Source organism: Choloepus didactylus, chromosome 2 (assembly GCF_015220235.1).
Source record: "Choloepus didactylus isolate mChoDid1 chromosome 2, mChoDid1.pri, whole genome shotgun sequence".
Classification (NCBI taxonomy): Eukaryota; Metazoa; Chordata; class Mammalia; order Pilosa; family Megalonychidae; genus Choloepus; species Choloepus didactylus.
In genome coordinates this window covers 63,191,599-63,216,746 of record NC_051308.1, presented here as the reverse complement: position 1 = coordinate 63,216,746, position 25,148 = coordinate 63,191,599, and the positions used below count along the sequence as shown (strand labels likewise).

Here is a 25,148-nt window from a genome sequence, read left to right as displayed (position 1 = left end):
ATGCATAACTATATGATGGTACTGTGAACAGCTGATTGTATACCATGGATGACTGTATGGTATGTGAATACATCTCAATAAAACTGAATTTAATTTAAAAAAAAAGGAGTCAGTTACACATTGTGTATAGACAATTCTTTTTGGTGACACTACATAACTGGTATAACTGAGAGTGCTGTATGTAATTAAAGGCATTTGAAAGTCTATCCCACTATCTCACAAATAAACTATATATAGAGAAAAATGTTAGCTAGATAACAAGTCTTCTGATTTGGTTTAAACGCCATACTTTGAGTGTTGATAAACAGATTCATGTTAACTTGGAAGGAATCTTGTACCATGATGCAAGACTAGATACCTGGCTATATCTTTTTTAAAGTTTTTTACAGTGATGAAAATAGAAGTTGCACAGAATTGCCAATGTTAGATGAAAGAATTAAAGGTGTATTTACCAATACTATGAATAGCTCATGAAATCACCCTATACCTTCTGCCACCACTTACCCACCCACCTCCAAATTACTATGTACTCTAAGTCTTGGTTTTACATTGAAATAAACTTTCTTCTACTACAATTTAAGGACACAGTGAAGTCAAATAAATGAATATTATTGGAAAGGAAAAAAAATACAAGAAATAAATTTTAGGTGTAGCAGCATTTCTCCTAACTCCTTCATGAAGCATTTCAACTGCGTTGAATATTTTGCACTGAAATTACAGAAAAATACTAATATCTGGCTCCTAGATGGTAATGAGAAGGTAACACCACCGGGAATATTTTTTCTCTTTCAAAGGTCATTCGTTCACACTGTGATCCCAAGTTTCAAAGGCCTTGAATGAAACAACTGCCCCCTTCCCATCTGTAATTCTGCTATACCACAATCATCAACTAACTGCCTTTCAAGTGTCCTTACTAAAACTATAAAACACATTCGTAAGATAACTTCCCATTTTGGAAACACCCTATATATTTTACTTGACAAAAAGTGATATGGCTAAATTCTCACTAAATACACTATTTATAGGTATTTTTCTGCTCTAAAATCTTTAAATCTAAAAATCTTTAAATCTAAAAATCTAAAAATTTTTTCTGCTCTAAAATCATCAGAATTTTAGAGCAGAAACAGTGGTTAAAATGATTTTTGATTGTTGCAAAACATGGATGAATACTGAAGTATACATAAAGTTAAAAATTGAGGGTATATCCTTCTAGACACTTTTGTAAGTATATACAATCATATATCGATATAGAAATATTTGTTTTGTATTAGCTACTTCCTAAAATATATTCATTCTTGTATACATATTACTTTTTCTCTACAAACCTAAGAACATACTATAAATATCATCTTGAAATTTTTCATCATTTTAAAACATACCATGAACACTTCTCCAAGTCAGTGTGTGTATATATGTGTATGTAATTTTTCCCAATAGCTAAATAATATTCCATTGCATTAGTCATTAATTAATTTATTTATTCATTCAACAAATACCTATTAAGAGGTGTGTTAGGCACTATTTAGTCACTGAGAATATATCAGTGTAGAAAACAGACCAAAATCCCTGCCCTCATGGAGCTAACATGTGGAGTGGCAGTGGGGGTGGCAAAACAGGCCTGGGAGGTGAGGAATGTACCGTAATATATGTAATCAATTCCCTATTGATAGACATTTAAGTTGCTGCAAATTTTTCGCTATTAAAAACAATGTTGTAATAAATAACTTTGTTTATACTTTTCTGCTTACTCTTGGGAATATTTTTGGGATTTAAATTCTCACAACTAGAAATACTTAGTCATGGAGTTCAAGATTTTTTTAATCTGATAAATATTATTAAATTTCCCTTCAGAAGGTTATGTTATTTTACAGTCACACAAACAGTACATGAAGTGTCTGTTTCCTCTCACGGTTATTAACAATAAATATTTTAATTACTGCAAATCCTAATGTGCCCATTTCTTTTATCTTTAATAAGGCTGAGTATCATTCATAGGTTTATATGCTGTTTATACTTCTCTGTGAATGTTATTCAGATGCTTTACTTATTTTTCTATTGAATTGTTTTTCTTAATAATTTGTAAGTGCTCATTACATATTGTGGCTACTAGCTCTCTGTTACCTTGGTTGTATTTTAAATTTCTTTATTATCTTTGCCACCAAACCAAAGGTTTAATCACTACATAGTCAAGTATGCTGACATTTTCAGCTTCAAGATTCCATGTTAGCCACATATAGAGTCTCTAACACCATATTAATTTTTAAAAATCAACAATATTGTCTTGTAGTACTTTCAGAATTGCATCCTTCCTTTCAGCAATTATAAAATTAAATTTAAAGTAGTAAAGGACCTAGTCTATTTCTTAGACAAATCAAGACCAAAATGCCATTAGTCCTTTCACCACCGCACTTTGAGATTTGTTAAAGTTATTTTTAAAGAGACACACTGCTTAGAGCTTATAAATAGATATTCCACTATCCAGAACAACTTTCTGAATAAGTTACCAAAATCAATTATATTTGAAGTCTGTGTTCACTATTAAAACTAAATATTTTCTAATTTATTGGTTATTCTCTAAATTAGTTGTTCTCAAAGAGTGTCTTAGCACACTCTCTTTTAGACCAAAGTTGAGATATGCCATTAAAGTCATAACATGGCAACCTTTTTCTAATTTACTAGAAAAAAAAAAAAATTGATGCTAGAGGAACAGAATTTTCTCAATTTTAAAATTTTCTTCCAAAATTTTAAACTTTTCCTGACACCTACTAATTCTAAAATAATAGAAAGCATTGCCAAATGACAAAAATAAATGAACTGGAAAAGGAATAATTTTTAAAATATAAAAGATAATCATAAACACTTACTGTGAAAGGTTTTCTTTATTGGCATTTGTACTTCTGATTTGGTTTTAAATTACATTTACATAATATAACCATATTTTCTGCTGGTAAAACTATTCCTAATTCGACGTGCACTATAATATTCAGGTGTTCTTCCACACATAAGTTTGAGAACCAGAGATAAAATAACTTGATTATTTTAACTGCTTTACAATCTGTTTCCTACAAATTAATGACAATTGGGTTGGAGATACAGACACTATACTAATCTTAAAGTCATTTATAAAACAAATATAGTTCAGTTTTTGTGTAAGTATCCGGAATTAATGATGGCTTTCCCAAATTAAAACAAATTTCTAAGGATATTTATTCTTCAAGCACATTTGTAGGGACTATTCTGAACATTCAATAATTGTTTGTTATAATATTAATAGGTTTAATGTATTCAAAATGTTTTAGCAGTTTAAAACAAAGAGAAAGGGTCACGCTAATTAGAAATAATTTCAGGAACTCAGTTTTGAAAATAGGAAGGTAAGCTGCAAAATGCAGATTAAAATATTTATAGAAAAAAAGTGATGTCTATAACACACTCAAATGATTCAGCAAAAATAACAACAATAATAATAAGAGGTGTATGTATGTATGTGTGTGCACAGACAAGACACAAAGGTGCATGTTAACAACTGATGAATCCAGATGGAGGGTATACAAGAGTTCATTGTCCTATTCATGCAAGTTTCATGTACTTTTGAAATTTTTTTAAATAAAAAGTTTTTAAATCATAAAGAAAAATTAGAAAGCACATATAGCCCTGGTCTTTCTATTTGGGCAAATCTTTCTTGGGCAGTGTGTGTGCATGAGGTTATGCTGCTTCCCTTTAAACTGTAGCTTTTGAACTTTCAGCATGAAACCCAAAGGTAAAAAGAGCTCTTCCCGACTGTTGCTGCAAAGGAGAGGCTAGGCCTCCCTATAATTGTGCCTAAGAGCCTCCTCCCGAATGCCTCTTTGTTGCTCAGATGTGGCCCTCTCTCTCTAGCTAAGCCAACTTGAAAGGTGAAATCACTGCCCTCCCCACTACGTGGGATCAGACACCCAGGGGAGTGAATCTCCCTGGCAACGTGGAATATGACTCCCGGGGAGCAATGTAGACCCGGCATCATGGGATGCAGAACATCTTCTTGACCAAAGAGGGGATGTGAAAGAAAATGAAATAAGCTTCAGTGGCAAAGAGATTGCAAAAGGAGCCGAGAGGTCACTCTGGTGGGCACTCTTACGCACAATTTAGACAACCCTTTTTAGGTTCTAATGAATTGGGGTAGCTGGTGGTGGATACCTGAAACTATCAAACTACAACCCAGAACCCATGAATCGCAAAGACAATCGTATAAAAATGTAGCTTATGAGGGGTGACAATGGGATTGGGAAAGCCATAAGGACCACACTCCCCTTTGTCTAGTTTATGGATGGATGAGTAGAAAAGTAGGGGAAGGAAACAAACAAACAAACAGACAAAGGTACCCAGTGTTCTTTTTTACTTTAATTGCTCTTTTTCACTTTAATTATTATTCTTGTTATTTGTGTGTGTGTGCTAATGAAGGTGTCAGGGATTGATTTAGGTGATGAATATACAACTATGTAATGGTACTGTGAACAATCGAATGTACGATTTGTTTTGTTTGACTGCGTGGTATGTGAATATATCTCAATAAAATGAAGATTTAAAAAAAAAAAAAAAGAGCTCTTCCTATCCATTCCCACACTGCCACCCCACCTCCACTGCCTAACCAACCTGCTCCAAATTAGAAAAAACCTGCAGTCTGAAGCACAACACTTTTTGGATGAAAGCATAGGTTTTAAGTGCAATTGTTATCTAGCTGAATAAGTTGTACCTAAAGAGAGAATGGAGGCACATTCACCTTCTATTACTTATAAAGCAGTTAAGCATTTACTTTTGAATAAAGGTTGAAAGAAAAAATTTCCAACTCCAAAAGATGTTCTGAGTAAATTTATAACCTACCTTTCAATGAGTGATACAAATGTAGACAAACAGCAAATGAACAGACATCAATTTTATACCAATTTTTTGCAATATTTTAATTCATAAATTAATTCTGTCTTCTCTAAGCCCTTCTATAGACTCTGGCTTGATCAATATCCATATTATAATAAGAGTACAGAGACCTGTTTTTAGAGAATACATCTGGATTTCTGATTCATCAAGACATGTTATGGGGAAGCTAACCGTAAGGACCCTTCCTTCTCAATGGCCAGAACCCAAATCCTGAGTCCACAGGCAGGAGAGACACTCTCAACTACCTACTGAGGCAAGGCAGATAATTAAGTAATTGAAGCAGGAGTAGGAACTGTTATAAACTAGCAAGTTCATGACACAACTCAAAACCGGCTACTTAGTCCCAGCTTAATACTGAAGGACTGCAGGACCAGAATTAGCAGATATTCCCATTTTTGAAAAGAAATTAGAAATCCGAATTTCATACAAAATTTCCCAAAATGTATAAAGATAGAAACTTTCTTTTAAATTTTGTAAAACACCATGTGGCCAAACTGAACATCTGTAAACACTTCAGCACAGGGTTACTAGTTTGCAACTTTGCCTTACAGCAGCACTTTGCCTCACATTCAAAAATCTCAAGTCCTGGTTCAGTGATAGAAAAGGCACACATCAGTTTACTTTAACTCTTAATATGTAAAATTTTTATATTTGAACCCATATCTTAATATTTAATTTTTCAAAGAGAAACCCACAAAAACAAATTTTAAAGAGTCACTTCTTTCAAGAAAAATTCCACTGTTACTGGTAAATCTTTACGCCCAACTGATGCTGTATACAGATAGTAAAGAAAATTATTTTTCAATTCATTTTTATTTGGAGGGCAAAAAAAGCAAATTATAGGGTCTTTTTTTAACATCCCAAACATAAACTTTAAAAGAAAGACACACTTAATCTATTTTGCATTCCCTTTTTTTTTTTTTTACTTCAAATACTCACCTAAGTATGCATAAACAAATTTTGCCTCCTGATGTGAGTCTGCAGAATCCAAATCTCTGTTTACTTTCGATGTCTGTCAGTACAAAGGTAAAGTGCTGTCCAACTTGATTTTGAGACACCCTAAAACACAGTAAGATTATGAAATGTTAAACCTTGTGTGAGAATTCTGTTTGAGAAAAACAGAAACAAAAATATATTTATATGTGGCACTGGCCCCACCTTCCCAATCTGTTGGTTCTCAGAACCATAATTATGTTCTATATTTAAAATGAGTGTGAAATGTGTAAACCAAACCATGGGTCAAACATCGCAGCTGGGTCATTTTGCTCAACTCTCTAGTCTCTCTTTTCTGATTGTTCTAAGACTGCTTAGATAGCAAACCATGTTGCTTTAGAATCTAATGGCAGCCACCATCAACTCTGTTTAATTGCTTCTTCTGTTGAGTTCTGACCCAGTAAAGTACCCTACAATATACTATTGGCAGTTTTTTGTTTTGCATTCTCTTTTAGACTATCCATGTACTAAGGGATAAGTTTCCAAGTACAAAATAAGAATGCAATTTCTACCTCCCCCCCAAAATAAGCTTACAGGCTAAGCTGTAAAGAATTTCAACCAATTTTGAACTAAATCACATATACCATAATACCTGTCACACTACAGTGTAAGCTACAATATAAATAATAAGATTGAATCTTTATTACTATTGAAGACATAGCCATAAATATCTTTCCTGGTACTGACTACAGTCTTACCTCGTACACCCTTAATAGAACATCTGCTTCCTTGTCCCAAAATAAAATGTCCATGACACCTGAATTTTGGTTTTGAAATAGCCATAACAATTATGAAAAAAGAATTAAATTACTTTGTTATCAATGTGCCAATACTAAATACTGTTTTCAATATCAGGAAATACTGTTTCAAACGTCAAACATCTAACAAAGTCACTTTTAGGTGGACAGTTTTTAAAATCTTTACAAATATGTTCAAAAACAGCCTCCAGTGCCTAATGTGCTCTCTAGTGTCCAATGTTCATAATATTCTTTCAGTGCTTCCTTCATGTTGTCCTTGCTATTTATTTGAAAATTGCAACCTTAGGAGGACACAATTAGGAAGGTGTTATCTTTAAGGGGGTAAAATTTTAGATTCTGACTAATCTTAGTATCAGCAAAATAGTTTCTGAAATAATTAAAAAAAAAAACTCATACCAAGCTATTAAAAAAATTAAAACTGATAAGTGTGAAAAATCACATGAAAAACAATATATGATCTATTATTATGCTCAAAAGCCTCTATACTTTATGAAATTCCAACTACACACAGGTAGTGCTCCATTCAATCAGTCTTTGTTCAATGAAATACAAACATGAGACTTTCAAAACCACTAGGAGGGTTTCCTTGTATTCTTACATAATATTGCCCTATTGCTATAAAGCTATTCTTGGGAGACATCTAGCCATGAGTTTTACAATATCACACAGATGGTGTTTTCAGTTAGGGTGACCTGAGATAGACACCAGGATATACAGATCTAATTTAAAAGGTACAATTCTAAGGCTCCTATCAAGGACATATTAATGTTTTTTCTTCTAGTGTTAAGACAATGTACCTGAAGAACAAAGGGAAGAAATGGAATCTATTGGCAGTATACTTCAGGATTCCTCCTAACTGGCCACAGTGGAGGAAACAAAAGATATAATTTGACTTAAGGCTTTTTCATTCCAAACACTATTTAACTTTGAATCTCTAGTCTTTTTGTTGGCAGCAGTAAAGTGAAAGTACATTTCAATTCATAAAAAAACTCATGTAATAATTTTAAAGTGTGCACTAAGATGGGCTACAGTTATCTTAAATGATGACATCATACTGTACCTCTCAACGTCAAAGGGGAAACAGAACTTTGGTACGCTCTTTAGTACTTCCTACAAATGGAAAATAAAAATTAAAATAATAAACAAGGAAAAGCTTTAGAATACTTGGAAAGATGCAGTTAAAACTTTTTTGAGACATTTTCTAAAACAAAAATTTTTTTTTTCCTAAGGAAAACAGCACAGGTTCCTAGACTAAAATAATTGATTATTAAAAAGGAATTAAGTTTGTGCTTTGGCAGATTGCACTGACAATGCCACGGAAACCCCAGGAGGGAAAGGCCTGGCCTGAAGGGTATTAACACCCTTCACATCCCCGCTGGGATTCCCTTCAACAAGGCCATATGGATTTTACAAGAAGCACCACACCATATGGGTAAGCTACGTCTGCTGCTACTTGAACCTCAGACTAGCCACGGGGACTTCTGACAGATCCTGGCTCAAAAATATAAATGTTGTTTCAATTAAAATGCAGGCAGAGAAAAGGGAATGAAGTTGGCAGCAGAATGAATTACTAAGAGGTATAACAACTCTACATGTCCCATAGTCAAATAGTTTAAAAAAAAATAGACTGGAAACAGTCATTTATATTGTTCAACCCTTGATGAATTCAACAATGGGTAACACTAAATTTTATTTTAAATAACACTCAAAGAAATGAATCTAAAAACAAGCCTTTAAATTAAAACAATCATAGCTTATTTTGTACACATTCAAGAACTGTGCAATAAGAAATCAATATTTTAATTAAGCATAGAAAGTAATTTTACTGATTTTGAAACCTGTAATGATTTAACAGTAATTATAAAATGATTCTAAAAGCTTTTAGAAATCATACACATTAACAATTATAGCAAAATGGAAATATCTGTCAGCCATCTGGCAAAAAATAGAAAAAGATCTTCATTATACCTGGAAAACAACTTAAAATTAACTCTGATTCAAACATTAAAAACTTTGGACTTGAAGATAACATCATACAAGTTCACAATCAGAAGATTTTACAAGACAGATTTATGAAAATGTTTCCTATTAAAAACAAAGAGCAAATATCTTAGTAGATACCCCTCAAAATAGCCATACCTACTATCTCTTTATCAATAAAACCTACACTCAGAGAAATCATCAATATCTGAATACATAAACCCTATACATAAATAAGGTATCAAGTGTTTAAAGTAAAATTTCTCACATTCTTTTAAAGTGTAGACTGCAATATGGCATCAATTAAAAGTAAAACATTGTAAAGTTCCAATACCAAACCTTAGGAAAGTTTCACAACCCTTAATTCACTGATGCAGAAAGAAAAGCATCATGTAAAACAGCAAAATTTACTATCTTTAGGACAGGCTAGTCTGTTTGCTTATGAACATATACCTGTAAAAGTATGAGCACAGACCCCATATTTAGAGGAAGCTAACTGTTTTACTAATGGCAGTATTTTGTTAGATATAATTAAAAGAGCCACTGAACTCGAAATAAGTTATTTAAACTGAAAAGAACAGTTCACTTGCCCTTTGCTTGCTTAATCCTTATCTTGTGCTGCATAAAGTGAAGCTATGTACCATATTTACTATACATAGGAACAATTTAGATATTGTCCTGCAAATTTGTTTACAGAATTTCTGTAACATGAAGAAGATATATTCAAAATTCGATGTCTGCTTCTAAATACAGCCAAATTAGTAATATATTTCACATCAGTTTTAAGACTCAAATTAAGAACAATGTTTCCCAGTTAGCTGCTCAATCTTCCACACCCTCCCCATCCCATTTTCCCCAACCAACACACACGCAAACACTTCTGCAAAACAGCCTCAGCTCGCTTCCCAACTGGCAGAAGCATCCCTCAGGGGACAAGTCTTTAAACCTCCGCACTCTTTAAAATTCAACCAAGCCAGCAGGTCTATAGACTAGTGTATAAACAGTATAGACAAAAAAATCCTCTCTCAGCTTATGTCAGTGACAAAGAAGCTCAGCAGTTGACTGTTTCTCCCCTGACAGTATAAGCTGGGTTTACACAGATCAATAGCTGGGAGTCCTACCTAGCTCCTAGGGCTCAATTTTCTTCCTTAATTGCAGGTGCTATTCAAACTGAAGTTAAAAAAGAACAGAGAATTGGAGGCAGGACTAAGATGCATGCAAACTGCTTTTTGGATCCTTTTAGCAAAAAAAGGTAATTGAAAATTGTATTTTTACATTTCTTGGAAAAATGTTAATAAAGGCTGGCATTTCTACCATACAGTGTCTTTGATATGACATATACTCACACAAAAACATCTTAGCTCAGTATTCACAGATTATGTGATAGATTTAAAATAACACTGTTCAGAAGCCATCAGTTTCCCCATTTTCTACAGGCTTTTGTTTTTAAAAGAAATACCTAATCCTTAGCCAATAAAAATTACTTGGGTTTTCAGAATCTAATTTCTCCAAATACATTACTTTTTTATACAAAAAAGCATATTCACTAAAACATATCATGTTAAAATAGAAATAAATTAAAAGAATGAACTAGAAACACAAAATTATGGATAGCAAAATACAAAGAGCAATAACATTAATCTGTATACACTCTAAAAGCAAATATCTATTCTCATATTAAAGACTGGAAACAAGGACTGGTGAAAGTTTATATATTGGGTTTTGGGGGGGGTGGGAGGGTGGGATTTGTCCTGTATCAATGTATCTCTATTAATCAGCATTATAATCAAATTCATCCTGTGAGACTGAAGAGAGTAAACTGCTAGTGTTAGAATGGTATATTAACTTCCATGAGGATACCATTTAGCACTACAAATTGATCAAATAAAAGGGGAAACAAGCATTTAAGAAAGAATATTTTAAAAAAAACTAAAATGTATAAAGTTCAATAAATACAAAGGTATTAGAATTTTTCTGAGAAAATAAGTCCAAGAAAGAATATGTCATTGCAGTATCAGTAATTCTAATTGTTCTTCCTCCTTCTCAAGTGCTTCTTCTCTACCCTATACAGAAATACTGGCATTGTCTGAGGCTCCTTATTTTCCTTTCTTTCCTTCTCAATAAGGTATATCTGCCTGGTAAATCTCATCTACACCCATGGTTCAATTACCACTGCTGATGAGTAACAACGAAATAAATCTCTTAGTCTTATAGTTTAGACATTTTTATGAACTCCAGGATTATATATCTAACTTCTTTCTGGCATCACTTTTGGAATGTTCTCCAGACATTTCAACTCAGACTGCCCAAAACTTAAGTTGTTCTTTTAGTTATAGTCCTTAGCACCAAGAATGGCAGCTCCATCCACCTGATAACCCAAACCAAAAATATGCGCGTTACTAGACTCCTCCCTTTTCTTGACCACCACGTATGATCAGTCATTCACCAAGTCCTGTTAATTCACTTTCATAACTACAGTGCTTTCAATGGGACAGTAGAGAGGACCAGAAGGAAGAAGGGAAGGTATCATAATCACTTGGGAAGGTTTTTCAAAACACATTTGGTCAAGTGCACTATAGACTCTGTTTCTACATGGTCCCAACAAGGGTCCTGAGTCTTTAACTTCAGTTTATAACACCTATAAATTAAAGGTTATGACTAAGTCATTCATTAGGATATTTTACGTACGTAAGGAATATAAGGAATAGTTATTCTGTCATAGCAAGAAGCAACAAGGCAGACTTGTTCAGGGGATGGTTAATTCAACATCTTTCTCCAGGACTCAGGAGACTTCCATCTTTCTGCTCTGCCATCCTGAGTTTGTTGGCTTTGTCCTAACTATTTCTACTCATGGTCACAAAATGAGCTGCCAGAGTTCATCACTTGACAATACAGTGGTGTCCAGCGAAAGGGGTATGTCTTTCAGTATGTGTCTTTTCATTAGCGAGAAACCCTTTCCCAGAAGCTCACTTCCCCATTATATCTCTTGGCCAGAAGAAGGTCACACGCCACTTATAAACTAATCACAGACCTGGGAAATGGTTATCTATGTTTAATTTAGCCTTAGATCAGTTAAGAGAAAAAGTCAAAATTCAAACCCATTCACTTTCTGCTAATCATGACCCAGGTACTTATAAAGAAGCTTAAGTGAAGCATCATATTTTCTTTTTAAAGATTCCTCACAATAATATTAATCAGATCATTAAATTTTGTAGTAAAGTTCTCAAGAAAAATATCACACAATATTATCTAAGGACAGTTTTCAAATATCCATAATTTTGTTCTTTCAGCATTATTTTGCAACAACAAGGGGGCTACTTTTAAACTTCAATTTAATTTTTCACAAGGGCAATTGATTTAGTTTTGAATATTATCTCCCAAAATAAATAAGAATCAACTAACACCATGTAGTTATTCAGTCTATTTTGCTTTACACAGGGGAGTAATAAAACTTTTTTTTTTCCTCAAAAGAGCTAATTACCCAAGAGCAGCCTGCATAGTGCAGAACTGAGATGTCCAAACTGTGTGCTGAGATGTTTGAGGGCACCTCAGCAAATTCACAGGGGCACTGTGAGATGTTTTAAGTTTTCAAGGAAAACAAAGCTATACTCATTTTCTCATAAACACTACCTGAACTATAAGCTCAAAATAGTTCACAGTTTCAACACTGGAATGTGCTATATTTTATTTAATGAATTCATATCTTTGCCAGGTTGGGTTTTCTGTGGTTGCTTTGAAAAAAAGCAACGGTGAGAAAAATCACTGTGGAACAGAAATCTGAGTCCAAGATGTCCAAATTCTGGGTGATTAACACTATAAGGAACTTCAGCTTTGTACTTTCTGAATTTGGAGGATCTGGGGAACATTCTGAAAGTGATGCCAGAAAGTAGTTAGACCTAATCCTGGAGCTCACAGAAATGCTTGAACTACAAATAATTGTGGTTATTTCAGAATAAAAGAAAAATGTTTTTATCTTTCAACTTATGTGTATTATTTTTTTTTCAAGCAGCTGTTACATTGTTAGGATATAAAACATTCTTTGGATCAAAGTATTTAGTAAATAGAGCTATTAGGTATTTCTTCTGGCCTAGAGGCATCATGAAAATATTACCGAGACTCTGAGTATACCATGAATATAAGCAAATCTGGGAACTTCCGGAGTAGAGAAGAGAGCAGTGAAATATCGTTAAGAGCCCTGGGTTATACCTCTTCCATCTGTCCAAGATTCAGTTATCTGTATGAGAATACTATGCCATATATATTAAAATTATAAAATGCACAAAAAAATTAATTATAAGGCATTAGTATGGAAACATCTCTAGCTCAAAACCAGTGGGTATATACCCTAATTCTTCAGAGTCGAGGTCCTAAAGGAAGTTATCCCATTCAAGTCTGCATCCACTGTACACTGGATCCTCTACTTCTACTTTCACTTTCTCAAGAAGAGATTTCCCAGACCTCCCAAGTATATGATGGAGCAAGCAAGCTTGCAGAATGGGTCCAAAATCTGGTTGAGATCTCATCACTTTTAATCAAATGATGTATTTATTGACCACCTGTGGCAATAACTACAAACCATTATCATCACCATATATTTACAGAACATTTACAGTTTATGTACAACAGCTTTGTTTCTGTTATACACTGCCCTTTTTGTGCTATTTATGGAAATAGAAATATTCTTACTTCTAAAACATGAATGTTAACCCAACATTTTAAATATTTAGTTGAATTAAAAATTAAACCATAAAAACTCTGCAAAATATGTGATATGTAATAACCAAGTTGTGGAGAAGCAATTATATATAATAAAATTATATATAGTTACTTTGAAATGCTCCAGGTTCCGCAAGAAGTAAAAATCATTCCGTCACTAAAATTCCTACTAGGGATAGAGTGATGAAAAAGACAAGCACAGTTCCCATACTCGGAACTGCATTTAAATCTGTTGATTGAGTTCAACAGACCTATTCATTGGCATGTTACCTGTACACGTTTAGGTCAGTAACAATTCACTGGAAAATTAAAAATATAATAGAGGATGACAAACATGTATAGCTGTAACACAAATAAGAAACGTTTCCTTATTATGATGGTTTCAAGCCTTGCAGAGATTTCTTTAAACTGCACCTATGGAAGCAGACTGCCTACACTGTCATTTGAAACCAATTTGGTGCCATATACCTCATTTGCTATCTCATCCCCCCACTAGATTTTTGAAGAATTCCTGACTCATCCATATTTTTAGCACCAATAAATCATGTGTTTTAACCCCAAGTTAAAAGCAGAAAATAATTACTAGTTAGCACTTAGCATGCATTTTTAATGTTAACTTTTTTTTCATAAATTTAGTTAACCAAGAGTGCATTAAAAACAAATATATAAATATCCAACTCATTAAGTGAACAAAATCAATTAGCACAATTTTTATAACTACAATAGTCTATATATATAACTTCCTTGTTAGGAAGAAATAAAATGGATAAATAAAATATATTCTGAAAACTTTAATATAATCAATAGCTTCAATTAATTCACCAAAACTTTTTACTAGTTTTGTTCACCTACTCCCTCGACAGTAAAGGAGGATGGAAAAGGTATTCAGTTTCTGTCTCAAGCTAAAAAGGCAACATATTTGATAAATTTCCTTGTTCAAATATTGATCAAGCTAAAGTTCACATACAAGCCAGTTTTCATGATTCCAGAAGAAACTATTTTCTTTGTAGGATATGAAACAAGCTTCTTTTCATCAAATACAATATTAAACATCTGTTCAGGGTGGGCAAAACATATACAAGACATACATACATGAGCCTGTCATCTGCAAACAGAGATAGTTTTACTTGTTCCTTTCCAGTCTGGATGCCCTTTATTACCTTTCCTTGTCTAATAGAACCTCCAGTATAATGCTGAATTGAAGCAGTGAAAGTTAATCTGATAAGAGTCTTGCATGCAGAATATAAAGAAGTCTTATAACTCACATTTTTTTTTCTAAAGGCTCAGGAAAGATGTTTTATTGTAAAACCCAAGAACTTTAGAGAAACAGTTCCTGCGGTCGCAGTTGACTCGTCTGGGGGGGGGGGGTGGCGGCCGGTTGCTAAATCCTAGGCTCCCAGGCTTGCTCTGAGGGTACCGGCGGCGGGGGCTCTTTCCCGGAGGCGAAGGCAAGGCGGGGGACTTGGCCAGGTCCCCGGCGGGGGGGCGTGCAAGGTGTGGAGGGCGGCGAAAAAGAACAGGCAGGACACGGTTCTTTTAGGGTAATAGAAGAAAACTGAGAGAGAGAGCTTTATTAGGCGAGAGCACAAGCTTATATTGGGCGATTAGAGGGCGGGGTAGCTGTAGAGGTCGAAGGCTTGGATTGGTTCGGAGAGGGCGCGGAGGTTGATAGACAAGGGGCGGGAGTTGTTCTGGTAACTGCGCATGCGCACTGACGGTGGGGGAGTTGCTCTGGCAATGGGGAGTGTCAGGGGCAAGATAAGGGGGTGGGGAAAAGGCGGTTCCCTCCGGCAAGCCTCCCCTAACGGTGGTATTTTGGGTGAGGAAATGGGGCCTGCCTCCGGCTCCACTTTCCCAGGCCTGGGGGGCAGTGGAGGGCGCTGTCGCCCGTGCCCACCACCCTCCCCAGGGGCTGATCAGGTCCCCCAGCCCAGGCCCGCCAAGTCGAAGCACGTGATCAGTATCCCGCATTTCCCCCTTTTTTCTAATTAAAGGAAGAAGCTTACCGGAGAGGTCCGCCAAAGGATGAGGGAAGGGGAAGGTTGGGGAGGGGAAAAAGGGTTGACGGTAGCTCAGCAAGGCTGGAGCTCAGCGTTGGTGTGGCACCCGGGTGCTCGACAGGAGCCTTGTTGCTTGCGGGATGGACGAGGATGGGAGGTTTAAAGTTGGAGGTTCAGATAAACTGGAGCTCGAGGTTGGTGTGATGTCCAGGCGATCGAGAAGGGCCTCGCGGTCGGCGGGTTGACCGGTGGCGGTGAGATTGCGGAGGGTTGGTTGTCATCTCGGAGTAGGGAGCGTCAGAGGTGGCGAGTCGCTGGTACTGGATTTGCACGAACGAGGAAAAAATAGCATCTGTTTGTTTCCTTACAAGTTGAACAATTCTACGGATAATACAGGGTCCTAAAGTGAGAGCTAGAATGATCATTAGTAAGGGGCCGAGGAGAGGGAGGAGGTAAGGGAGGAGGGGGGTAAAGATGTGGGACCAATAACTGGTGGCTTCACGGTCTCTTCTACGTTGTTCCAGTCCCTCTCGGACCTTCTTTAGGCTGTCCTCAGCGAGACCTGTGGAATTGGCATATACACAGCACTCTTCTCCTAGGGCGGCGCAGAGGCCTCCTTCTTTGAGGAGGAGAAGGTCGAGACCTCGGCGGTTTTGGAGCACTACCTCAGAGAGGGAGTTGACAGAATTTTTAAGATGGGAAATAGCGTCTTGTAGGTGACGAATGTCCTCGTCAACAGCCGCCCGGAGGTGAGTTAGAGCGGAGCCTTGACTGGCTAATGCAGCGATTCCGGTGCCAGCGCCTGCAAGACCTAGGAGGGAGGCAATTGTGAGGGCGGTGATGGGCTCTCGCTTTTGCAGTGGGGCAGGAGCTGCAGTTGTTTCCAGGCGGAGGAAGAAGTCTTCCTCGCTGTGGTATAGGACCCTAGGGAGGAGGACAATCAAGAGGCAAGTTTCATGAGTTGTATTGAGGGTTAGTACGTTAAGGCAGGGGGTAAGTCCTGTAGAGGAGCACAGCCATTGGGAGGAGTTGTGGGGAATAAGAAACTTGGCAGAGCTGCTGGGAGAGGAGTAGTTGGCACAAGCTGTGAGGCTGGGAGAGTTAAAGGAGACTGAATGAAAGGTTAGGGGGACGGCAGAGGTATTCCAATTGCATTCCAAGGGGCTGTTTTCTGTATTTTCTGAAAAGGAAAGGTTGGAGGCAACTGGCTCATACAGGGGGGAGGAAGTGGAGAGGCAAAGCCAACAAGAGGAGGTAAGATAGGGGTGGGAGGAATTTACTGAGGCGAAGGCCGCTTGGATAAGGCTGAGGAGGGGAGAGGAGTAACGAGAGGGGGGTAGGAAAGGTTGGGGTGGTGGGGTTGGCGATGCGTTGTTTGCAGCTGAGGTGCGGCTGGTTGGAGCTGAGGTGCGGCTGGAGGGCTGTGGAAAAAGGGGGTTCACTCGGACTGGGGTCCAGGCCCAGATGTACTGTTGTCATCTGGTGCACCAGGTTGCGAAGACGACGGCGTTCTCGTCTCGTTAGATGCGTGGTTGCTGGTGGCGGGCCGGATTGCCCTTCCTGGGATCCAGATTGGTTGTGCTGCATCATCTGGGAAAACACAAGCAAACCCGGGCCCCTGGGCGAGGAGTGGGGAGGGACCCTTCCAGGCATTATTCTCTGGGTCCTTCCAGTAAACCATCGGGGCCTGGGTGGGCCTATACGAGGGCCCCCAATGTTTATGTAGGGGCGAAAGCCCTTACTGGGTGGTTGCAGTGGGCGTTCAGCGCGTATGACACTGCCATAATTTCCCCCACTTGGACTGAATGAAGGTTGACATAACTGAATAGGCGGGGTTCCGGGTGGTCCTGGGAATAAGAGAGGAAGGCAAAACGGGTTTTGGAGGCGTCAGTGAAGACGGTAGTGGCACCAGGGATGGGTACAGAGGAAGGGAAAGGATGGAAGGGGCTGCGGAAGGGAAGCTTGGCGAGCCCCTGTAACAGTCGATGGCTAGGATAATGGCAGCTGAATTCCCCCTGAAATCCTTCTAAGAGGATTTGCATGTCCGGGTTATCACGTATGAGCAGGCGGGTTTGGCCTGCATCCAGGGGCCAAACAATTTTTTCCGGCGGCGCTCCAAATACATGAACAGCCAGGGTGACTAGATCTGAAGCTAGGCTGATCCAGAGCCGCACTGCGGGGCAAATTTTCCTAAGCCGGCTTTTAGCAGGGTGCACCCAAAGCAGAGGGCCTTCCTGCCACAGGCAGCCCATGGGTGTGCCGGGCGTAGGAAGGATGAGTGCTATAAGATTGCCCTCTTTAGTGCTAAACCTGTTGAGACAACAGGCAGCAAGCGCCTTGTTAATGGCAGCAATGGCTTTCTTTGCCTCCTGGGTGAGCTTAATGCGCCGAGAGATTGCTAGCGGCGGGGCTTCAGGGACACTCAGTAGCATAAAAAGTGGTTGAAGCTGCGCAGTGGTAATTGGCAACGCAGAGCGGAGCCAATTGATCTGGCCACAGAGCTGTTGGAGCTCAGTGATAGTGACCCGATCCGGTATGTCCAGCTGGGGAGCGGACGGGGCAATGGTTTTATCAATACTAAATCCTAAGAAGGCTAATGGAGGCACAATTTGAACTTTATCGGGCTGAATTGTAAGGCCGAGGTCAGCTAAATTAGTGGTGAGGTCTCTGAGGATTAGAGGAAGCGCCTCGGCGTCCTCAGAGGCCACCAAGATGTCATCCATGTAATGGATGAGCATGGCCCGCTTTCGCAGGGGGGCCACTGCGTGATTAACATACAGTTGGCAGATGGCTGGACTGTTACGCATCCCTTGAGGGAGGACTTTCCATTGATACCTACTAGCCGCGCCCGCGTGATTGGGGACGGGGACTGTAAAGGCAAAGCGCGGGCGGTCTCGCTCATGTAGCGGGATGGAAAAGAAACAGTCTTTGATGTCAATGGTGGCTACATGATAATGGGCCGGGATGGCCACCGGATGGGGGAGGCCAGGCTGCAGGGAACCCATGGGAAGAATATGCTTATTGATTTCCCGCAGATCATTAAGGAGCCTAAATTTCCCTGTGGCCTTTTTATGAATAACAAACACTGGCGAATTATAGGGACTAGTAGAAGGCTCTATGTGGCCAGCGTCCAACTGTTCCTGGACAAGGGCTTGGAGTGCTACTAATTTATGCGTGGGAAGGGGCCACTGCTCCACCCATATAGGTTCCTCGGTATCCCACTGCAGAGGAACAGGCGTTGGAGGTGTTAAACGAGCAGTGGCGCACATTATTGGGGGGGGCTGCGCGGTAAGCACTGCCCCAAAAGCGGCAAGGATATCACGGCCCCATAAAATTTGGTCTATGGTGTGCAGAAATAACAGGCGGAAGGTGCCTGAGTGGCCCTCTTCATCTTCCCACTTAATGGGTCTCATGGCCTGAAGAGAAGTAGAGGTACCGGTGGCTCCCACTACCGAGGGACCATCGAGAACCATGCACATGGTGGCATACTGAGCGGGCATGCAAGAGACTTCTGCCCCTGAATCAAGCGTGCCCGTGTACCATTGTCCCTCTATTCTTAACTTACGAGTAGGCTTTTCCGGAGTGATAGGGACTGTCCAGAGAAGCGCTTTACTGCCGGGGAAATGATTAATTTTATTAGAACCGGCCGGCAAGCTGCCTCTTAGGGGCGGGGCTGAGGCTCGCCCCGCTTGGAGTTTAAAGCGTGCTCAGTGCCCTGGCGCTGACTGCCGTCAGGGCACCATGGATAATAGAGGTTTTTTAAGTTATCCTTGCTAAGATCTCTGGGCCTGCTCTTGCAATCGCGCGCCCAGTGATAGCCACGCTGGCAGCGTGGGCAGGGAGTGGGAGGAGGGCGCCCATTGCGCTGCATGTAAGGCGGGCGTTTGACCTCCGCATTGGGGCACTCCCGGGCAAAATGACCGCTCCGCCCGCACTTAAAGCAACCGGTGGTGGTGGCTAAGGCGGCAGTGACAGCGCCAGAGACAGCCTGGGCTAGGGACGCGGTAGCTGGGTCAAAGGCGCTGCAGGCGAGAACCCAGTCATTAAGAGTTTTTTCCCGCAACGGGAGAATGGCTTGCTTACAGGGGGAGTTAGCCCCTTCTAGAATGAGTTCCCGGGTGAGCGCTAGCTGGGCTTGGGGGTTGGTAACTTTTCTAGCACAGGCTTCTTCAACCCTGGAAACGAAAGTGGCAAAAGGTTCGTTTGGCTCCTGGAGGAGCTTGGTAAAGTTGTCAGGTCGACGGGCAGAGCAGTTGGCAAACGCGCGTAAGGCGATGCCTCTGAGGACAGTCCAGAAGGCAGCAGGGGCATTAATATAAGCAGACGCATTTAGAAACGCTCCAGTGCCCAAATATGCTTCGGGGGGATGATAGACTCCAATAGCTGCGTCTTGCTCACTTTGCTTAGCTGCTTCTGACTGGAAGTGAGCACGCCAGTCAACAAACTGACCGGGGTTAAGGATGGTATGGGCAAGCGAGGCCCAGTCTTGGGGGAGGCAATAGTTCATGGCGAGATCCTGCAGTATTTGGGAAGCATATGGGCTACCTAACCCATCCTCCTTGACGGCCTTGCGAAGCTGCTTGATAGTATCTAAGTCAATGGGATACCAGTCGTACGGTTTCTGTGGGGTGGGGATAGGGTTAAGAGGAAAGCAGCGAAAAGCACGAGAGAAAGGAGGACGCGCTTGCAGAGGGCTTGGCGCGGGAGTGGGGGTAGGGGGAGCGTTGCCCCAAGGGTTGCCTTGAGGTGTAGAAGGCAGCCAGGGGTTGTTAGTCGGCAGGGTGGGAGGAGCGGCAGCTGCCGGCAGCGGCTCCGAGGGGGAGCTCGCCGGAGGGGGAGGCGGAAGTGGGAGGCCCCAAGCGTCGCAAGATGGCGGCGTGGTAGGCGTGGCCAAGACACAAGATGGCGGACCAGCCCCGCCCTGTGGAAGGGCGGGGTCCAAGGCACAAGATGGCGGACCAGCCCCGCCCTGTGGAAGGGCGGGGTCCAAGGCACAAGATGGCGGACTAGCTCCGCCCTGTGAAAGGGCGGGGTCTAAGGCATAAGATGGCGGACTAACTCCGCCCTGCGGAAGGGCGGGGTAAAGCGCATGCGGCTTCTGACCCAGCTTAAGGCTGACGTCATCGCCGGAGCATTTCCTCCCTTCGATAGAAGAAGAAGGAGGAAGTTCGCCATCTTGGCATGGCGCAGTGTTATTTTGTTTTTTGGGAGTCACGTCGAGCGCGTTGTTAAGCTGCTCGACCAGGGACTCCGTGTCCGAATCATGAGTTGAATTATTATCGCTATCTGAATCTGTTGTTTGGGTTGATAGGGCCTTCTTAGCTTTAATGGGGCCTCGATCAGGGGGGAAGGAGCCTTGAAGGCAGGAGCGGATGGTTATTAAGGTGGGGAGCAAACCGGGAGGGAAGCGCTTGCCCTCATGTTCCATGGCGTTGGTGACCCGATCAATAAGGTGATCATAAGTAACAGGGTCCCAAAGATGGCAAGTGGTAAGCCATGGGTTAAAAGGCAGCAGGAGGTCCCAGTATACTTGCAACTGCCGGACAGACACTTTACAGCGGTGTGTGTCTAGGAGACCCGCCAAAGCACGAACCTGGGGTGCTTGTCGTGCTGATAGACGATTACCCATAGCGAAGAAAGAAAAGAGGAAAAAAGAAAAGAAAAAAAGAGAGGTTAATTAGTGAGTGAAGAAAATGAGATAAATCGTGGCCGCAAGGCCGAAGGAGACGGCGAGAGCAGAAAGCAGGACCCTGTGGCAGCGTGAGCAATCTGGGGGGGCGGTTGCAAAGAGGCAGAGGGCGCCAAACAAGGAGACAAAGGCACAAAGAACTACAGCAAAGTAATGGAGGGGAAGAGGGAGAACGTTAGGAGGAATGGGGGTCATAGAAGAAAAGGACGAGAGGCAGATGGAAGAATGGGTAGTGGGGAAGGGAGGAGCGGCTCCGGAGCGGCGAGGGAGAGGCGGCCCCTGACGCGGAGTGGCGAGGGAGAAGCGGCTCCGGGAGCGGCGAAGGAGAGGCGGCCCTTACCTTGCAGGCGAGGAAAAGGAGAGCTGGAGAGGCGTCCGGGCGAGCGAATGGCTTCACGGGACCGCTGCGTGGAGAGGACGTCGAATTGCAGGTGCCCCACGTTGGGCGCCAGTTGCGGTCGCAGTTGACTCGTCTGGGGGGGGGGGGGTGGCGGCCGGTTGCTAAATCCTAGGCTCCCAGGCTTGCTCTGAGGGTACCGGCGGCGGGGGCTCTTTCCCGGAGGCGAAGGCGAGGCGGGGGACTTGGCCAGGTCCCCGGCGGGGGGGCGTGCAAGGTGTGGAGGGCGGCGAAAAAGAACAGGCAGGACACGGTTCTTTTAGGGTAATAGAAGAAAACTGAGAGAGAGAGCTTTATTAGGCGAGAGCACAAGCTTATATTGGGCGATTAGAGGGCGGGGTAGCTGTAGAGGTCGAAGGCTTGGATTGGTTCGGAGAGGGCGCGGAGGTTGATAGACAAGGGGCGGGAGTTGTTCTGGTAACTGCGCATGCGCACTGACGGTGGGGGAGTTGCTCTGGCAATGGGGAGTGTCAGGGGCAAGATAAGGGGGTGGGGAAAAGGCGGTTCCCTCCGGCAAGCCTCCCCTAACGGTGGTATTTTGGGTGAGGAAATGGGGCCTGCCTCCGGCTCCACTTTCCCAGGCCTGGGGGGCAGTGGAGGGCGCTGTCGCCCGTGCCCACCACCCTCCCCAGGGGCTGATCAGGTCCCCCAGCCCAGGCCCGCCAAGTCGAAGCACGTGATCAGTATCCCGCAAGTTCCGAATATAATTTTTTAAAACCAGCATAAACTAAAGAAAACTGGTAATCTTACTTTAGCTGCCAAATGTAGATATGCAAATATGATATAATACTGGCTACAAACATTTTTTAACAATCTTCCATTTTTGAATATATTTATTATACTGTGACTAATTTTCCATGTATAAAAACACTGTGCAATTTGGTTCAATATCTAAAGGTATGTAATATGTTTTACAAAATTCCAAATATACAAGATAATTAAATAAAATTAAGCATAAGTTAAACCTGAACTTTTTAACAGCTGCATCCCTGCTTGCACAATGGTCCAAATAAATAGTAAAAAGATCCTATACAAGGCCAAGAATGCTGGGGTTTTTTTTAAGTATAAACAGCACAAATCAATACAGTCTTAATAAGCTAAGTTTCAAACATGCAAATTTATACAAAAAAAGTTTTTAAGCAAGATAAATATTAATATCCATGTATCCATTTCTACAAGACTTCAATAATACTCCATCTACACTGGCTGTACAAAGACAGAAAAGTGACTGCTCCATACTCTAAAAGCATGTGTCTCTACATAAACTGACAACTATGTGGGAAACAAAAAGTAGTACGTAGAACAAAAACCTTACTATGTGATCAGCAATTCCCATCTGACTCAGAGTCCTGCTTACCTATCACACATTCTTTAAAGGCTCCATCTGACATATGCTAGTAACAAGCCACAATGTGCATGGAGGAAGAAAGTACTAACCACAAATCCCTCACCAAAATCTTCACTAATAGCATTTCAAGTGTACGATACAAAGATCTTAAAAATTCAACAGGATTACTAAATCAGGATGCCTTTTATTAAAACAGAAAATCATATTAATATGGTAAATCACAAATACAGTACCTTTAAACATCAATTTTTTTTTTTTGAACAAAGTTTTCTGACTTGAAGAATCTATTTTAAATCTAGAGTCAAGGAATAATTGTGTGGATAATTGAGCCCAATGTGTGATTTTCTTTTGGTTTTTACTTTTATGTATTGTTTAAATTATAATTAATTTTTCTTTTACCTCCTACTTCTTAAATTTGGGTAATCACTATTAAGTCTCTGAGTTCTGACACTAAAACTGTTTCAGATTAACTCTAACCAAGTTATTTTTCACTATAAAAATTAAAAATGACTTTTTTATTATTGGAAGATCTAAATAAATTCCATGAAGCAACTACATTCTACCATAAAAAGAATGCTGCTGTGAAATACAAATTTCAAGTATTTTGGTTCTGTGTGTATCAGTCTTAGGCAGGTGATGAAACCTCTGCATTCTACAATCACTTTAGTTTGACCTAATGCCAATTAAAAGTCCAGATTCAAGGCACAGCAGAATGACATTACTATATGTATTTGCAAAGAGATAGGTAGTTTGTTTGACACATAAAAGGCATAAAATATTTCCTATAATTAATTTAAGATAAAGAGAAGTATTTAGAAGGCATGAATGGAAAGTGTATATTCAAGCTAATGGATTTCCAAAGTTTCTTTTTAATAAAAAGTTCTATTTACAAACTGTTTCAAATTTTTATCCAAACAAGCTTAGCTTTTAATCAAGAATTTGAATAACAATGGCCCAATTCTACATAGGAAAAAGCCATTTAAAAAGACTACCTTTCTTTTACTCAATTTATAATCTCCCCTCCCCACCTTCAAACTAATATATCTACTCTTTGCATCATTCACCCCTATTTTAACTAGTAACGTTTCCTAGATCAAAGGAAATCTATGATAAACAGAGTATTGCCCATAATATTTATTTGCATTTATAGATAATAAGCAATTCTAAAATGAATAAAAATAACTTAAGATAAGCAGGAAAATGCTTCAAGTTTTGAAAAGAAACCCAGTTTTACATCAATTCATCAGCCACCATGACTCCAACCCACAGCTATAGACTGTGAAAGGTTAAAAAAAAAAAAAAAAAATATATATATATATATATATATATATATATATATATATATATATATATATATATATATATGATTCCTGATTTGGGGAACTAAGGATTAGATCATCAAAAACCAGATGCATGGACACAGGCATATGTATTAGGTGGCATAACAGAGTGGTCAAGTACATAATGCTCTGGAATCAAAGAGCTATTCAAATCCTGGCTCTTCAAATTACTACATGCTTCAGTTCCCTCTTCTAGAGAGTGGGCAAAATTTAATATATATCATAGGATTAAATGATGATTTATATGGGGATTTACATGAGGATTAAGTGAGAATTAAATAAAAATCCAGGTAAAATGATTAGGACAATGTCAAACATATTTAAAAACCCTAACAACTGTTAGTTCTTTTAATAATTAATTACTTCTTCTGGTGGTTTAGAACTACATACCCCAAAAAAACATGTTCTTAAACTTAATCGATTCCTGTGGGTGTGAACTCTTATAAATAGGGCCTTTTAGGTCTTAATCCTGTTACTAAAGCCCTTATAAGGAAGGTCACAAGAAAGAGAAAGCCAGAGGAAGCAGACTGAAACTGAAAATCAATGGAACCGGGAGAAGAGAGAAGCCAGAGAGGCCGCCATGTGCATTGCCATGTGACAAAAAAGCCAAGGACCAAGGATTGCTGGTAGGCAGTTCCAGAATGCCACAGTTTTCTGGGAGAAAGCATCGCCTTAATGATACCTTGATTTTGGACTTCTCCTAGCCTCAAAACCATGAGCCAATAAATTCCCATTGTTTAATCCAACCCATTGCATGCTATTTCTTTGGCAATGAGGAAACTAAAACACTTGTTTTGGTGGTAACTAACTCTTAGTGTCACATGAATTCAAATTAAGAAGAGATTTATTTATTCAACAAATATTTATTTATTGAACAAATACTACATTTAACGTCCTGTATCCAATGAACTACACCAAAACTCTAAGACATAGAGATATAAAATGATGAAAAGTGTTATGCTGAATAACTTATGTATCTCCTTTTAAGATTCTTCATGTATTTTATGTGGGTGAAT

The 25,148-nt window shown here is 40.0% G+C and overlaps 1 protein-coding gene across 3 annotated transcripts in view; it reads right to left on the bottom strand.

The window, feature by feature from the left end:
- Window positions 1-25,148, bottom strand: part of DENND1B (DENN domain containing 1B) — a 282,470-nt gene that overhangs the window by 148,888 nt on the left and 108,434 nt on the right. For all 3 annotated transcript variants that reach the window (XM_037825101.1, XM_037825100.1, XM_037825102.1), the window contains exons 4-5: window positions 7,723-7,772; window positions 5,851-5,970 (exon numbers count right to left, since the gene is read on the bottom strand). In XM_037825101.1, the coding sequence (XP_037681029.1) occupies window positions 5,851-5,970; window positions 7,723-7,772 (170 nt within the window). The remainder of the gene's footprint in view (window positions 1-5,850; window positions 5,971-7,722; window positions 7,773-25,148) is intronic.